The 17,371-nt window shown below is 39.8% G+C and overlaps 1 protein-coding gene across 3 annotated transcripts in view; it reads left to right on the forward strand.

Annotated features, from left to right (window-relative positions):
• EPB41L4A (erythrocyte membrane protein band 4.1 like 4A) overlaps positions 1 to 17,371 on the forward strand; it is a 125,143-nt gene that overhangs the window by 36,964 nt on the left and 70,808 nt on the right. For all 3 annotated transcript variants that reach the window (XM_071731957.1, XM_071731958.1, XM_071731959.1), the window contains exon 2: positions 7,394 to 7,498. In XM_071731957.1, the coding sequence (XP_071588058.1) occupies positions 7,394 to 7,498 (105 nt within the window). The remainder of the gene's footprint in view (positions 1 to 7,393; positions 7,499 to 17,371) is intronic.

Raw genomic sequence — 17,371 nt, forward strand, 5'->3', positions numbered from 1 at the left:
TGAAGCAAGGAAAAAAATTAGCTGTCAAAGAAAAAGAAACCCAGACAAATTTTGCCTGAGAAGCTGTTGAAGGAGATAATCACTACTAGCATGGTCACCGTGCCAGAGATGTGTTGGTCCCTATTCTTTAAAATATATGCCCACAAAAATCCCATTTGTGATGCTGAAATATTTCACCGAGGAAAGATTTCCTCAAAATGTAACCCTGTGAGTTCCCTGCGGCCACTGCATCATCTGTGTAATTGGTGTTTCTGGTGCTTGAGTTTGGGCAGAGCTGGAAACAGTTTTCTTTCATCTGGAGGTGTTAATTTGTGTTTCTGCATTACCTGGCCTGCAACCCAGCACTGCAGAGAAATTTCCTGGCTTGTTTTGTGTGAGGATAAGGGCTATACTGATGAAATGGAGTGAAGAAGTAGATAAGCAAAAGGTCAGAGTAGAGGGGGGAGGAAGGGCCTGTGGTTCAGTGCACAGGGAGTTAAAGGTATATGCAGGAACCAGTGTGGATGACAGGCTGAGGGAAGTTGCAATGTAGGTGACAAGGGAACATAAGCATGGAGAGTGGTATCTGGAAAGAAAGAGATGGTAGCAAAGGACAAAGAACTGTAAGTGCTTAGTGAAAACAGGAAAAAAATCCAAAACATAACAGAGAACCTGATGTGGTAGGTAGATATAATTAAGGATCTGCAGGACTGGCAGCTAGGAATGAGGAAAGATGCCAAGGAGAAAATGACAATAGTCCTGTGTGATTTGGGTGGGAGGGAACAATTGGTGGTAATAACACTGGCACAGTACATAAATGCAAGAGGGTGAATTAGCAGTTCGCAAGTGTCTCTAATGCCTTAAATTTTAATTTTTTGTGCCATTATTTGGATGTTCCACTTGCCTTATGTGTTTGTTTATGAGCAAGGGTATCATTCCTCAAAAAAACCATATGGCTCAGATTCTGTATTATCTGAAAAGGCAAGGTTGAATTCTGCTGTGATTAAGGAACTGATTGACGGCTGAATGATTCAGGAATTGATTGACAGCTGAATGAGGCATGCTCGCTGTAAGCATGGGGGTGAGTGGGGGCAGGCAGCACTGGTAAGAGGGTGACGACGAGCAGCTGAAAGCCGTGACAGATAAGTCCTTTTAATCACCCTCTGCTGCCGCGGGTCTGTTGGAGTCCTTCCTTTCCCATGGAAAGGCTTTTTTATTTTCTTCAGTCAAGGCTGTTAAAGCTGAATGTAGCCCAGAACCAGTAAAATGGTAATATGACCCCATGCAGTGCATAGCACTGGAGAGTAGCTCTTCAAGACAGCCAGAAATTCTAGAAGGGGAATGAGAGAATGAAGGTGTATAAAGTTCCCCATTACCAGCCATTACAGCCTGCGAATGGATAATGTACTCCTCTCCTGGTGCAAATATGCTGACTTTTTTTACTGTGTGTGAGGTTAGCTAATAAGCATATTTACAGAAGTAGTCTTAGAAGAAAAATACTTGAAGTATATCTTCCATTGCTTTCTCTTGAGGAATGTCTTAAAAAAAAAAAAAAAAAAAGTGTTACAATTTTTTTCAACCTTAGATATGATTATCATGAGAAATTTTAATGAGAATTAAGTTTCCAGGAGAATCAAATAAGTTTTATGGGAAGCAAAGTGCCAACTGAGTTATCAAAGCTTTACAGAAAAGGAATGTACATATTTTTAGGATAGCAAATTTTGCCTTCTGCCAAGATTGCAGGAATAAGAAATTTTCTAGTGTCAGCTAAAATAAGAAGTAAAACTCAACCAAACTGGAAATTAAATATTTTAATAAAAATGATGCAATATTTTAGATAAGCTTTTTGGGGACGTGGCAAATCATCATTACACTGTTAAAGGACAGTATGTTTCACTGAAAATGTGTTCCAACACAGGTAAATCTTAAACTGAAAATAAGCACTCTCATATATAACTACAAGTTAATATATTAAAAAGTTGTGTTGATTGATTGTTGTGCAGATCCCATTGAATTCAGAACCAAAAGTATCAGTTTTTAAATTCATGGGTGGAAAGAAATGGATTGACTAGGCTGTAGGAGAGCAGCAAGTGAAAATACGATGATGTTTTATTATTGGCAGGCAGGGGCTCTGTGCGTCGTGATTAGGGGTGCTCCAGAAATAGACCACAAGCACCCGGTGAGGCTGAAGACAAGTGCACGCAAATTTAGAAGGCACACACTTCACACGCACTCTCACAAATTGGAATAATTCTCCATTAATATGAAAGACACATCCCGTGGACCCAGCAAAGGCTCTGAGACTGGCGGAGGCCCTTGTCCCTCTGAAGCTGCGAGCAGCCCCGTGGTTGAGCAGAGCTCCCACGGGTGAGCAGGGTGGAGGATGAGATATCAGGTCCCAGCCCTGGGATGCCTGGCAGGGTGGGGAGAGGGAGCTCAACATGCAGCTGCCCTGCAGGCTACTCTGCCACTCTACTAGAGCAGGCAGAGTGGGGGGATCACTCTGCCCACCCAGGAACAGCAATGTGGCACTCGGTGAGTCTTCCCCAAAAGACAGAGCACAAAACCACTCTGTCTCCAAACCCTGCATGCATAGAGGTGGTGGGCTTTGGTCGTTTTCTGCTGAGGAAAGCTTATAGCCTCTTTATTCTGACTTGCACCACCTCTGGGGGACACCTCTGGTTTACAGGCCTCCTGAGCTGCCTTTGGAAATGTCTCAGCAGGGCTCCCTCACTGGGGTACACTTATAGCAGAGAAAAAGATGTAGAAGAGTCAAAGATATGTCTGATCTGAAAGGCTTGTTTAATAGAGAGGGATACTTTTTTTTTTCCTTATTTGTCCCCCTCTCTTCCTTTCCTGCTCACCCGTGGGAGCTCTGCTCAACCACGGAGCTGCTCGCAGCTTCAGAGGGACAAGGGCCTCTGCCAGTCTCAGAGCCTTTGCAGGGTCCATGGGACGTGTCTTCCATATTAATGAAGAATTATTCCAATTTGTGAGAGTGAATGCAAAGTGCCTGTATTATAAATTTGCATGCACTCGTCTTCAGCCTCACCAGGTGCTTGTGGTCTATTTCTGGAGCATCCCTAATCAGGATGCACAGAGCCCCTGCCTGCCAGAAGTACAACAGGTCATACAGCTGTGTATGTGCATGGGTATTTTCTAAAAAGTTGAAAAATAGTAGTAACCCAGCATCTTCACTATTCCAAAGGTTTTATGCTGAATTTTTGAATGATGTTATTATTATTATAATGGATTCTTTCTTTGATGCAGGAATTGTTCAGAGTGCAAGAGAATAATACGAATGTTCATTGTTATTCAGTTCTTCAGAAGAGCTCTTTTCTGTAAAAAGTTGAAATGCATTATTATTGGTAACTCATCTGTAGTATCATAAATGTCAGTGTTAATGAACTGGATAGTGTTAACATTAGGGGATAAGTTAGTTAACAGATTTTAAAATAAAATTGTTGTGGCTGGAATCCTTTAACACAGAAATAGTTGCTGCCCTTATACAAAATATCATTCGTGTCTGATGAGAGTCTTAAAGCATTTTTAAGTTTTAAATTACATTTTCAAAATTAGGTGTCTTTTTATTAGTTATTTCCTTGAGCTAGTTGCCCATTGTTGTCTTCACAGGTCATTCCTGCTCAGAACATTTATGATTCATGTGCCTGTACAAATTGCTTTACTGTACCAAGTAAATGTATTTGCTAGTATCTACCCCAGAAAAGGAGCCCACAGAACTGATGTAGTTTCTCATAAGCCAAACATTTTGTAAAATATTTATGTTAAACTTTTTTCCTCTATGTATCTTTTCTCAAAGTCAAGCAGACCAGCACAAATGTGTGAAAAAGCCTCAAACTGCACTCCAGGCAGTAATTACAAGGCAGAAAGGTTTAACTAGCTAGAGGCCCTACTACAAGGGTCTTCCCTCTATTAAAGAGTTAGTCACTATGTGGACTTTTACAGCTATTTTTTATGTATCAGGACAGATACACTAACTGGAAAACCATAAAAATAAGATGCCCCTTTGGGTCTTTCTCTACAATACCATTTTCTAAGTGGAATGCTTTAGGTTGACCTTAAGGAAAAATGAATTGAGTCTATGGGCACCTTAACATACAGCACTTAGAAGTCAATGAAGCAGGTTACATCCAGAACCATGTGCTGTGCTGAGATCTTGGGAACAGAGATGGGTAGGTCAGTGTGTGTGTGTCCCTGAGTTCGTGTGAAGTTCTCAGAAAAAAAAGCCCTCTGAAGAAAGGCTGGCATGCTTGCTGTCTGTGAAAGATGAGGAGAGAGGGAGAGATGGGTTACTACAGTTTTGGATGGTATGTTTGTATGATGTATACTTAGGGCAGCTGGTGGTATTATGTTTGCATTGTGTTAAATCCTGAGTTTCTGAAAGTATTTACTTCTGTTACGTGATTGTGTTTGGGATGTCTGCACATATAAAATAACAAAAATGTAAATTCTTCTCCGTTCAGACATGCATTCTACAAATTAAGGTCAAGTCATTTTACCCAGGTAATATTTGTAAACATTTAACATTGCTAATTGAAAGAGTCTTCTCTGCTTGAACATGCAGTGTGCAAATTGAGGTCTGACTGCTCAACTGCCTTGGGGAACAGGGGTGCATGCTCTGTGCTGATAAAGACCACCAAGAACTTTGATTTTAGAGCCTTATGCCTTGCTGGTTTTGTACACAGAAGGTGATGGAAAACTGCACTGGTATCTCTTCTGGGGTTTTTCTTTTGGAATTTTTCGGGGTAAAGGCTCATGAATTCATCTGCTTTATCCTGAGAGTTTATGAGGTTGTAAGAGATAGAGTCTGTAGGTCGAGTTACTTTCAGGAGAAAGGTTTCCTGATGGGTGCTTGGACTAAAAGAGGTGATGTGGGTTTTTTTTTTTTCTGTTTTAAATAAAAAGAGGATTCATGACCGACACTTTTCGTTCAAGAGACAGAGTAGCCTCCTACTCAGGCAGACAGTTCTGCACAACTTGCTTTGTCTTCAAATTCAGTTAACACTGATCATGGATCTGATTGGCCTTTCAGTGCTTTATAAAAGACAAACGAGAAAATTCAAAATATTCAACTAGAATAACCTCACTGTAGCTGAAAAGCAATGAGTAGTGTGGAAGACAGATTTATTTTCTGGTGACTAAATACACAGTGATATCAATATGTTAGAATATAGTGTTACATGTATAATTTTTAAAAGAACAATTTCTTTTGATTAAAGATTGTGGTTTAAGAAAGCCCAACAATTATATCAGATCTTTCCTGAATGTTCTGGCTGTTGTTTTCTTTAGCCAGTAGAAACTTGCCTTTCTGGTTTATGAATCCACAGTACTAACATGTAAAGTAAGATGTTATGACTCATTTGAACAATTCTTTGTTCTCTCTTGAAAGCCTTGCTTATGGTATTTTCAAGTATACTTGGGTTTACCTCTAAGAATGCAAGTCTCTAGCAAGTCTGAGCTTAATGCAAGGCAGATTATGTAACTTTTGCAATGCCATGTGAAATGAATGTAGTATTGTTAACATCTTGATAGTTACAGTTTGCAGTTTTGCTAAATTTTGCTGTAATTTAGGAGAAATTAGATGGCTTTTCTTAGTTTGCAAAACTTTATTCAAATGCAGTAAAAACGCATTACAGGACTGAGAAGTAGCCATCTAGGGATTAACCAGAAAAAACCTCGCTTTCTTAACTCCACTTGGAGGAGGCAGTTTGCTTGAATGAAACCTTGAAATCATGTGGCTTAAAATGAGAACTTAATGGAAGATGTGGTTGCAGTGGTTTCAGGAAGGGTCAGTGTCTTACCTGCTCCTCAGTGCTGGGAAAATTCAAGCTCAAGGAAGGTGAGGTTAGAGAGTTGTGGGAATACCTGATCCTCATCCTGGCAATTCCCTTGGGAAGGCACTGTTGTATGCACATGCAGGCATTGCTGAAGGATGGGAAAGGGGTTGGCCAGGAGGGCTGTGGAGACCACTGCACAGACTATGTTTTGGCTGAGGATAACTGAAGTGCTGAGCATAACTGAGGTGCTGAGTGATGCAGGGGTGGAGAATCCCCAGCCATTGCCAGTTGAATGGTTTTACTCAGCATTTCCCCACTACTGGACCAGTTGTTTCTGCAACAGTGGAAGTTTCAACAGAGTGTGTCAAGAGAATAAATGAAGAGGCATTTATGTTTTCTCAGCATAGCAATAAAAATCAAAAGCAGTTAAAAAACTTTACTCACTTAGTGTGTGAATGGCTATGAGAAATTGTTGTGTTGACTCTGCCCTATATGACTAGACACAAATCCTGACCAAATCCACAAGCTGAAATAAACGGATGCATCATCACTGTCACTGTTAGTGTTACTTCAACAGCAAAGCTAGATTAAATTATTTTAAATCAATATTATTTGCAATTTTAATTTTGAAATTATTTGCTAGTAGTCTAAAAAGTAAAATAACACAAAAAATATCTGATAGCTTCCTCTTTCTGTTTCTTCTCTCTGTAGTGATTTTACTACAGTCAAACAGTTTACGCAATATGAAGCAGTCAACTAAAACCTAATTACAAGTTAAGTCCATATTTTCTTGTGGAATTTAGGACTATAATAGTCAAAGGCTCTCATTGAGTTTGAGGGTGGATCATTCTGTGTACTTATTCCCAATCTTCCTAGTTTGTTTGTTGTTGTCTGTCAGATGAACTGACAAATAAGAGGCATTCAGGTGGAAGTGAACTTTTTGTAATGCATTCTGAACAGTGCAATGTTTGCAATATTGTTCCCACCATTTTTTGCAAACTCTGAAGTAGACCCTTAATGAAGTATTGTTCAAGAAAACAACAGAAGTACTTCAATTCAGGGTGTTGGATTGCTCTCACTTCTACTATCAGAAATATTTTAAGAGAAAACTAAAAAAACCTAACCTTCAGAGTAGCTAATGATGGATAATTTAAATCTCAGTGGTAAAGTTTTGCATCTGGATCTTTATTGACATGGTTTGAGTGACAGCCCTATGCTGGAAGGAGTATGATTTTAGAATTAAAGTATGTCATGGGGATTAAGATTTTTATCAGAGAACAGAAATTTTCTAGAAAAATGCTAGGTTCTCCAGCATCACGTTTATTCGAGTATCCTTGAGCACTTTTTGGTTTGTTCTGTATTTTGTAACTACTGACCCGTCAACTGCCTAATAGCAGTTAAAGAACAATTGATCAAACACGTAGAAGGACAAAATATTTTCTTCTGTAAAGCTGAAATTTTTGTTAAAGACACTGGGATCTGCCTTCCTTTTTTTTTTTTTTTTTTTTTTTTTTTTCCCCTTTAGACAAAGCTAACTGAATGCATGAATGCCACTGCACATAGCTGACAAAGGCAAAGCATCTTTGTGAAAAGGCTCTGTAAATTCTTTCCCACAGAAGTCAACGAAAGGGTCCGTTGTCCTGGGCTACGTATTTCGTCACTTAAACCTCGTGGAGATAGATTACTTTGGACTACGCTACTGTGACCGAAGTCATCAAACAGTGAGTAAAAGACACGGCAAATTGGATTTTCCATATGTAGGATTTGCCCTGTTTGTGCTATTTGCCTGTCGAGTGTTACATTGCCAGATTTTCACTAACTTCTGTAATTTCCTGACTCAGGATTCCAGTAAGAATTTGTTTGTGCATTGAAGTCAAGGAATAACCATTACTAACCTAGATAGGTACAGAAATAAATGCTAAGTATTGTTGAAGACTAAATGAAGAAAGTATAAGTAGTACAAAGTTGTGATATAATAGGATTAATAGTTTTCCCCTTTTTACACTGTGCCATGAAGCCAGTTCTTGGTGCACTATGCTCTCTGGCTTCACTTGGCCTGTTTCAGTGTATTGGTTTCAGAGTTGGTCTAAGTGTCTGCGTGTTCACTGGCAGCAGTCATGGTGTGGGCAATGATGTTTTCACTCCACCTAAACCATCCCTGCATCCTTGAGCTGGTGGTCTCACCAGCCTTCTTGACAGAGGCTCACCATTACCATCCTAAATAGGCAAGAAAATCGAAAGCAGGTGGAGATATTTCAGCCAAAGCAGCCTCTGTCTTGGGGCATTGCCGTCTGGAGTGAGTGTCCACCCTAAATGGCCTGTGAAGGTTTTGCTGCAGGGGTGAGAAGCAGAGGATGGTCAGCAGGTAGGACCAGCAATGTATTCACAGGGTGATCTTCACATATTTTGATTTTATAAAGGGAATAATGCCTGGCTTTTTGTTAAATTAAGTCAAGCAATCATTAATTTAAAGTCATTGTAGTGTGCTGAGAGTCCTACACAAGACTGTGACCTATCATGTGTCACCTAAAATAATAAATTATTGAATTGGCTAACTGTTTGCCAGTTTCTTCTGTTTAGCAGAAGCTGAACATGCAGAGACTGAAGTCAGAACAGACTGAGAGTCACGCACTTCTCTCCTCAGTATATCTTTGTTTCTGTGTAATAATCTATACATTTTTAAATTTAGTTCCTTGATAAGCATCTAACCAGGTTTCACTCCATGGAGATGAAAGTCAGATTCATCTATCAACTAAGGGTAGACGGTTAAAACCAGTATTTTTGATCCTAACCAATGAGAAATCTTGAGGCATTTCTTTTCATTTTCTGAATGCTGACATCTTGTGCTTATGAGGACTTGCTTCTTACTTTGTGTTTAACACACTCCTCTTTCATGTGTCTAAGTGTAAAAATGGGTTGGACTGAGCCATCTGGAAATCAGAAAGAAATTCAGTTTGACAGCAAGAGCAAATTACTCAACATTATTAAATCTTCAGAATTAAGAAAATTGGAATTTTGGTCATTAGGAGATTATCCCTTATTCATACATACATCTCAATCTCCTTAATGAAAGCTACATCCCATTTAATACTTGAGAATATTGTTAAGCCCAGAAAGCCAGGCTATCTCAGTCACCTCAGAAAGCCACTGTATCCTGGGCTGCATCAAAAGCAGCATGGCCAGCAGGTCAAGGGAGGTGACTCTCCCCCTCTGCTCCTCTCTTGTTTGTGAGACCCCACCTGGAGTACTGTGTCCAGTTCTGGGGGCCCCAAAACAGGAAGGAGATGAAGCTGTTGGAACGAGTCTGGAGAAGAGCCACAAAGATGCTCAGAAGGCTGGAGCACCTCTGCTATGATTACAGGCTGAGCAAGTTGCCTTATTCAGTGTGGAGAAGTCTCCAGGGAGACTTTGTAATGGTCTTCCAGTACCTGGAGGGGGCCCGTAGGAAAGCTGTGGAGGGACTTTATGTAAGGGCATATAGTGATATGATGAGGTAACAGTTTCAAACTAAAGAAATCCTTCACTGTGAAGGTGGTGAGACACGGGCACAGGTTGTCCAGAGAAGTTGAGGCTGCCCCCACCCTGGAAGTGTTCAAGGCCAGGTTGGATGGGCCTTGGAGCAACCTGGTCCAGTGGGAGGTATCCCTGACCATGCCAGGGAGGTTGGAACTACATGATCTTAAAGGTCCCAAACCATTTTATGGTTCTATGATTCTGTGATTCTATGATTTGATTGTATAGCAGTGCATTTTGTATTATGGTAGTGTGCATGAGCTGTAGGCCATAATGCTAGTAACCCAGCTTCTCCAAATACAAATGCAGCCTTTGTGCCTTTTTCTGTCACATGATGCTCCAACGGTGTAAATTTAATGTTCGGCTTCGTCTTTGTTCTCTGGCCAGCCAAGGTCAGGAACCCACTGAGCTTCTTAATTTTCCCATGGATTAGGAAGGCATTCATCCCACTTCCTTTTTTTGCCTGCTCTTGCAGCAACACTGGTCATGTTGTGGGACACATTTTGTGCTAGCCCACTTACGGAGCTCCGTGCATGGTGGTCTGCCAACCTGTGGCTTCTCTGCCTCCTGCACTGGCATCCCTTGTGTTCTCACACAGAGAATGCTCTCTGTGTGCCCTGCCTGTGGGTGTTCTTTGCAGGGAAATCCCAGGTGAGTGGGAGTGCAGTTCACCCATCAGCTCTGTCCTGACATGCTGCTTGGAAGCAGCCAGGAGACACAGCCAGAGACCACAGCAGGGGCCGTGTTACAGGGTGCACCTGCCCTGCCATGCAGATGCTGCCACAGCGACTGAACAACCGAGTTTGTGATGCAGGCTTTGCACCTGGGCTGTGCTGTAGCAAAATATGGTGAAAAAGCCTGTTCCTTTGGTTGCCCATGTATGGGTAATTAAAAGTTGATGCTATTTTACTTAGAAATCTTGTAAATGAGTAAACTGGTGCTACCGTGTTTCATCTTATGTGTTTTATGACAATGTTGCTAGCTTGATATTTTTAGTGAAATCTTGTAAGCTCTGAAAAATGTCCTGTATAAAGGAAAAGCTTCCCTGTAACAAAAAACACCTTGTACTTTAACAGTGAACATATATTCAGTTGCACACTTAACATGGCTAAAACTGTCCTATATTGGAAATTAGTCCTATAACAGCTGGCAAGAAGCTTAGATTTGAATTTTGAATTGTGTTTTGGATTGTTTGCAGCAGACTTCCTCAGGGAAGGAGGAAAAGGTTACCTTGCTAATTAGTTTTAAAACCATGATCCTGAGTTAGTCTCAGGCAGAGAAACATGTTTGGAGGTTTGACCACCTATTAATGCACTGCTTGTTTGCTGTGGAAATGACTTTATTATTTGGTCCGTCAGGTTTTTTTGTCACACTGTATCTATTTAACTGAGTAATAAAGGAGGGTGAACTAAACTGTAATTTAACGAAAGCAACCTAGTCACAAAAGAAATGTGTGGGTTTTTTTTATTAAGGATTTGAAGAACTTGATATTTTTCCATTGCTTTTGCATGCCTCAGCACTTCCAGGTGGTCTTTTAAGTGCTGTGTTGGTGTGCTACCTCTTATGTGGGTGGTATCATAATTATTTTAGTAGTAGCAGTAGAGCTCTAATCAGTGAACAAGGTTTCACTGTGCTATGTAGTGTATGAATGCATAACATTAAATGTTCTCTTCCTGAAAAGTTAACAACATTAGCATGTGGGAGAGACTAGCTGGATGTAGCAGACTGACAGAACTGGATGGCACTGGGAAGACTGGGAAGTTTAAGGTAAAGCATGAATTGGATGACACTCTCTCTAGGGTAGTAATTTGGTTATGTTACACAAATTTCACTTAACATTCCAGGTTCCTCCAAATTCTCCATGGCAAAAGGACAGCATTTAACTTGCAAAACCAAGCTCTGGAAAACTAAAAGCTGACAATAGGTTACATCTATCTTGTGCTCTGAGCAAGACAGGACTCAAGGAAAAATAAAAAGTGTTTTGTAATAATGTAACATTTGAAAATTAAAGATCCTGTAATATAAAACTACACCTGAATGGACAGATGGGTTGAACAAATGCTGCAGGTTGTCAGTGATGCTTCCTAACCTCTAGGTGCTTGGGTTGGCAAAGTACATCATGCTTTTTAACAGTGCTTGAATACTTTTTTGGTGGAAATAATACTTTAAAAGAAAGACCAGTTTTCTTTGCTTTCCACTGAATCTCTGTGCTTCATAATCAGGCCTTATCCTGAGCCTTTTGCATTGCTGCAGAGACTGTGGACACTCTTAGGTAGGCTGAGCTGAGACCTGAATTGATGCTTCTAAATGTGGATGGTCAGCTGGGTTCTGATTGATGGGGCATTTTGTCTTCTGCTTCATCTGACACAAATGTGGGATGTTGTGCCTCATCTGATGTTTTCAGGTGAGACGTAATCACCAGAATCTGTGTTGCAGAAGCTAAAGATGGCTTAGGAAACTGTTTAGTCTCTCATGGCTTTAGTGTTTGGGGAAACCACTGGCACAGTGATGTATCTGTCCTTTAGTAGATGAGGAGCCATGGTAAATGCCAGGGAAGCCACTGATGCGAGGGCCATGCAGGTCCTCTGCCCCTCTCACTTCTTGTTCCCACTGTGCTGCAGCTCTTGGGTGCTCCTCCCTACTACAGCCTTTGGAGCATCTTGAGTGTGCCTGAGGATAGTCACACTAATTACTGTTCTGGCTGGAGGCACATATTTTCTTCAGGCCCACAGAGAAGAGAGAATGGCAATCTTAATGCATAATATTTCAGGAAAAGCTGAGCAGAATTTGATTAGGGGAAGGTTACTTGTGAAGCCCAAAGGCATTTCCTTGCCAGATCACAAAAGCTATTAGAGCTTCTCTTACAAAGAAAAAAAAAAAAAAAAAGATACTTCCTTATTACAGAAAATAGACAGTCAAAAGCATTTTAGAGGTCTGGTGACATAAAAACATTTCTTCTTTCTTCCAGAAATCTGGCTGCATTTGACAATTTCACACTGGTCAGGCTTTACCCTCACCATCCTTAACCAAACGCTCATGCTAAATCTGCTCAAGGTGTAACTGCAGGAAGGATGTCTGTATTGTACAGCAGCTTGTGACACAAATATCCTTCTTTTCTTATCTGATATAATGCTAACCTGAGCTATTATGTTCACAAAGTACAGCACACTGATACTCCTAAGGCTATAAGGGGAGAAATACAAATACAGAATCACTATCACCATGTTAATTCAGCATCACAGCCAAGATAATTTCCTTAGTTCAGTTGCAGTGCTGTGCAAACGTGTGTGAACTGCTCTGGAGCTAACATGTGAAGAGCATCACTTTTTCTCTGTACCATCTGTGCACGCCGTGGTGCAGATGCTATGAAGAAGCTCTGTTTTGAGCATACAGACCTGACAGCACAGCAGGTAGGAGGCAGCCCATGGGAACATATTTCACAGCTAAATAGCCCAGAGAGCACATGGAGACAGAGGGGAGACGCAGTTGTTTTCTTGTGAAGCTGAACTTTCTACAGTGCTGCAGTGAAAGACCAGGTCTTCTGTGGCACAGTTGAGCACAGAAGCCTGTGCCATCAATTGCATATCCCTGCTTTGCAAACTAATATATTGGATAGTTGTTTCTTGATCCATCCAGCCTGATCAATAAAGAAACTGCAGCATGCTCACTCTGTCATGCTACCATTCCAAATTGCATAGGGTTACAGCTTGAACAGGATGTATGTAACCTAAATTTAGAAAGGGCATGATTTTAACAAATATATTTGTTTACAGTCAAAAATGTCTGTTCTTTGGGGAATTGCTGTCATATTTTAATGCAGTGTTGTTGTGGTTTATCCCCAGCTGACAACCTATTTTGATCTCAAATTCTTAAAAAAAAAGAACCGTGCTTAGCTTGTTTTTTTTATGTATGGATTTTACATTTGCCCACAAGCATGGCATACTAAATTATATAGAAAGAAAAATAATTTTTATACTTGTTAAAATAGATGGCATAGCCAGTGGAGGGAAAAGGCACTGATAATATTTATTAGAAGCTGGACTTTTAAAATAAAAATTTCAGTAGACTAAAAAAGCCTGGGCAGTGAGGTTGGGTTTTGTTTTACAACAGGTGAGCTAAGGTCAGAAAGAACAACCTTTCAGAATGTTGCAGGATCAACAAATTACACTGGTGATGTAACACTAAATACAATTAATATAACTGCAGATTCTAATAAAGAAAACCCAGAAGTATTAAATACATATTTATATATAGGAATTGCAATATGGTTTAAACATTTGTTGTATAATGAGGATGTCTTGGGCTGGACAGATTTAGATTCTTTGCACTGAATATTTGCAGAAAAAAAGTGACAACATAATTATAATTGTTAGTGTTTTCTTAGACTGTGAAAAAAATAATGATAATTTCAGGTTATAATTGAAAATACTGGGTTTTCTTTTGAAAGCCGAGGTTTTTCCTGTTGGAAAGGTTAGCAAAAACTGGATTGTGTGGCATAATGAGTACAGCTTTGGAAGAATCTGATTACAACAGCCCAGGTTTTAGTTTGAATTTGATAGATTTTACTCCACCAGCTACTTTATTGATTGATAGCATAGCAAACATTTCAACCTAGTTAATATTTTGTTCCAAACAGCTTATGGAATTTGACCCAGGTTTAACCCTATGCAGATACAAAGAATGAGTATTCCAGATTTGTAGAAAAAATGTTTGTAGTAATTTTAAAGGGCTAAATATTAAATAGTGCATAGTGCTTGGGTGCATACTAGTTACACATCTGGCTCATATGGGAGTCAGATTTGTAAAAATACAAAGGACGGTAGAGTCTTAGATATGTTGTTCTAATTTCTACATAAAAAATAAAAGGAAATTACTTTCTTTAATAACCTTGTACATTTATAATCAGTCTTAGTAAATAAAAAATTTAAACTGATACTGTATGATGTTGTAGGCATCACTTTAGTAACTAAATAGTTGCATCGATCGGGACTATTTAAAAATCATTAATTTTTTCTGTTTTCTTCTGTACCCATTGAATTCTCCTTTCAGATTGACATAATTCATACCCTGGAGCTGGATGGGTATGTAGTGGGCCCTCCACCCGTTTGCTGTTGCAGAGAGCTGTTTATAAGTATTATCAGCCTCTTGCTGTCTGTGCAGTTGAGATGCAGGTTGGAAATCACTGAGAAGTGGCTTGCAGGCTGCCAAGCAGATAAAAAAGAGTGAGGCTGCATGTTGAAGCTGCTTTGACATTCAAGAATGCAGGGTTTGTTGTCAGCACCTGCTGTACAAGTGCGATGGATTAATAGGACACTCTGCCTTTTTGTTCCATTTCTCTTGGTGCTTTAACATGTGAACTCAAAACTGTAACTATACCCGATACTATTTATATGTATAGGCAAACATTTAACAGGTATCTAGTACACATTACTATGTATGTGTGCCCAGAAGGCTCTGTTGCCTCAGTGTTCACGGTTTTGTAAATATTCTCATCTTTATTGTCTAACATTGATTTGAAAAATGTTTTTCATTATCCATGTACTTCCATTTACCTAGGGCTTAAAAATAAAGCATAGGAATCTCCCTGTACTCCACTCACCCCTCGCATTCTTCATGAAAATTTTGGCAGTCTTTGAAGTAATAAATAGCTGCATAGTGATTTTAGGCATGAGTTTGTGGCATTGCCACAATGCTAAATATTTACTGGAGAAGGCAGATGAAATTCTTTTCTCTTCCCCCCCACCCTCTGTCCCAGGAGTAACCTAGTCTTAGCTGAAGTGTTTAACTTCACTTATGCAGCATGCAGGTCTCAAGGCATATGATAGTAACCTCAGAAGTGTGTCTTTCCTCATACCAGCTGACACTTATTTTCATTAGCAGCTGTGTCTTTTACAAGGGTGAGGGGTGGGAGTACAGTTCCTCCTGGTAGCTCAGTTTGGGGGAAGGAGAGGATTAGTGTTTAGTGATACAAATAACCAGATTTGTTCCCTCTCCTCTCTTCAGATTCGCCTTAAATCTGAACTAGCAGTTTTCCTTCTAAGTTTGCCTGACTCCCACAAGCACAGAAATTACCTTCAGAAGACCATAGAAAAAATACAATTTTGCTTGTCAGCCAAATACAGCCTAGTGAGGATTACAAGTTCCAATGCAGCTCTGTTTTGGTTGTGTTGTCTACAGGTGTCTGTATGGTCTTTAATTGAATCACATGGGTGACGGAGTTCAGGGTGTAGAAGCAATCAGAAATCTAACTGTTCTGTACTCATCTTGGAATTATGAATGAATGAAGATCCATTGATTGCTGTTATTTTTTTTACAAATAATTGAACTACCTATGCATGGAAAGGTAAACTGCGAAGAGGACTACAAGGCAATATGCCTTGAAGAAAGTTTCAGTTCAGGAGTCCTTAATGAAGGAATTATTTCCTGATAGATTTTGCTCTCATTTTTGAAACAGGACAGTTTTGATCTTTCTTAGTGAAACACAAATCTGTTAATGGTAAGCAAGTTAACTTGACAGTGTGTTGTTCATACTGCAGTTTGAGAAGAGGTCAGACCACCATATGACTGTATCACTTAGCCAAATGTGTACTGCGAAGTAATTTTGCCTTTTTTGCTGCCTGTTGACTGTAAAATCTCTTTGTTAGCCTGTTGTGCTATATTTCTGGTTAGGAATTCTAATAGAATGTTTGAACAAGTATGATAAGTTTTTCTCTCCTTCCCAACTTCTGTTCAGGTTAAGAGGGTTAATATTTGAATAGCTAGGTAAATATATAGGTATATTTGATACTTATATATATATAGATGTATATACTGATGCATATACATGATTTTTTTCCTTAGAAACTTAGGAAATTTTCTAATAAATAAGCATTTCAGGATTTGGAATTGTAATGGCCAAGAAAAAGGCATACAGTTGTTTCTATTGCAGGTGGGTCAGCAGCTGATGGAAGTAGTTATTTTCACATTTTGTCAAATTAATGATGTTTTCTGGACAAGAGGAGATTTTTTTATGAATTATTATATTCTTATTCTCTGTATGTTTAGTTCAGGGGGGCAAGTAAGAAGAGTCTTTGGTCATTGGTCTCTGTAGCTGTTCATGTAAAAAAGATGTGGCTACCAAGGGGGTAGATTCAGTTTGCTTTAATTTGTTCATTTTAGCAGCTGTGTTCTGCAGCCTTTTTGTTTTGTGTTTTAAGAAGGAGTGCCAATCTCAGCTTATCAAAAAAATTTGTGTATGACAGAAGAGGACTGAAGAAAAGGAAGACAATAATCATCTTGGCAGCTGCCTCTGCACCTTCTTCCAAAACTGAATCATGGAAATGTTAAGCTAAGGAAGAAAAAATTAGCTGTAGGGATTACAAGACCAGGGCACTGGTGACCTGTGTGGCCATAGTGTGAAGTATACAGGTGATCTGTGGTCAGTAGTAACACCAGGATAAGTTTTATTATAAGTTTTATTAAGTCAGGGCAGAGTAATTGATGAGAAGTTATACTGGGGCCTGTCTGTTGATCAGATGGTATGAAAAAACATTGGGCATTTCATCCCGTTGTGGCATACCTCGACCATCTCTGACACATTTGTGCAACTAGTCCTGTAAGCAGTCCAGTGAAGAGTCTGTGCCCTCTCTAAATTGGTGCCAATTTCCAGTTGTCCTCTGCCCCTACTACTAGAATGCCTTTCTGAAAACTGAAACTAATTTTTTCTTCCTTACTGTTAATCTGATTTCTTTGTTCTTGGTGGACACGAAGGAAACTCAGACACTTGTTTTTTGTGCAGTTTCTGAGGTGCTGGAAAAGTGCTGTTACACCTATTCCCCCCTTCAGTTTTTTGTTTTCAAAAAACATGGGAAGACTCTCCAGTCTTTCCTTGTAGGTTAGAGTTACCCTGCTTAGGTCAATCTCCCAGAAAGAAAATAACAAGGTTGCACATCCATATACTACCTATAGCTGACCAGGTAGACACCGACAACTACCTAGTATGGTACTTCTGCAGAGCCAGCTTGTCACAAGACTGAAATGTGATGGCTTTTACCCAAAAGATTTCCTCTTGGGGAGACTCCTACCCCCAGAGAAGATATGCA

This window comes from Heliangelus exortis, chromosome Z (assembly GCF_036169615.1).
Source record: "Heliangelus exortis chromosome Z, bHelExo1.hap1, whole genome shotgun sequence".
NCBI lineage: Eukaryota > Metazoa > Chordata > Aves > Apodiformes > Trochilidae > Heliangelus > Heliangelus exortis.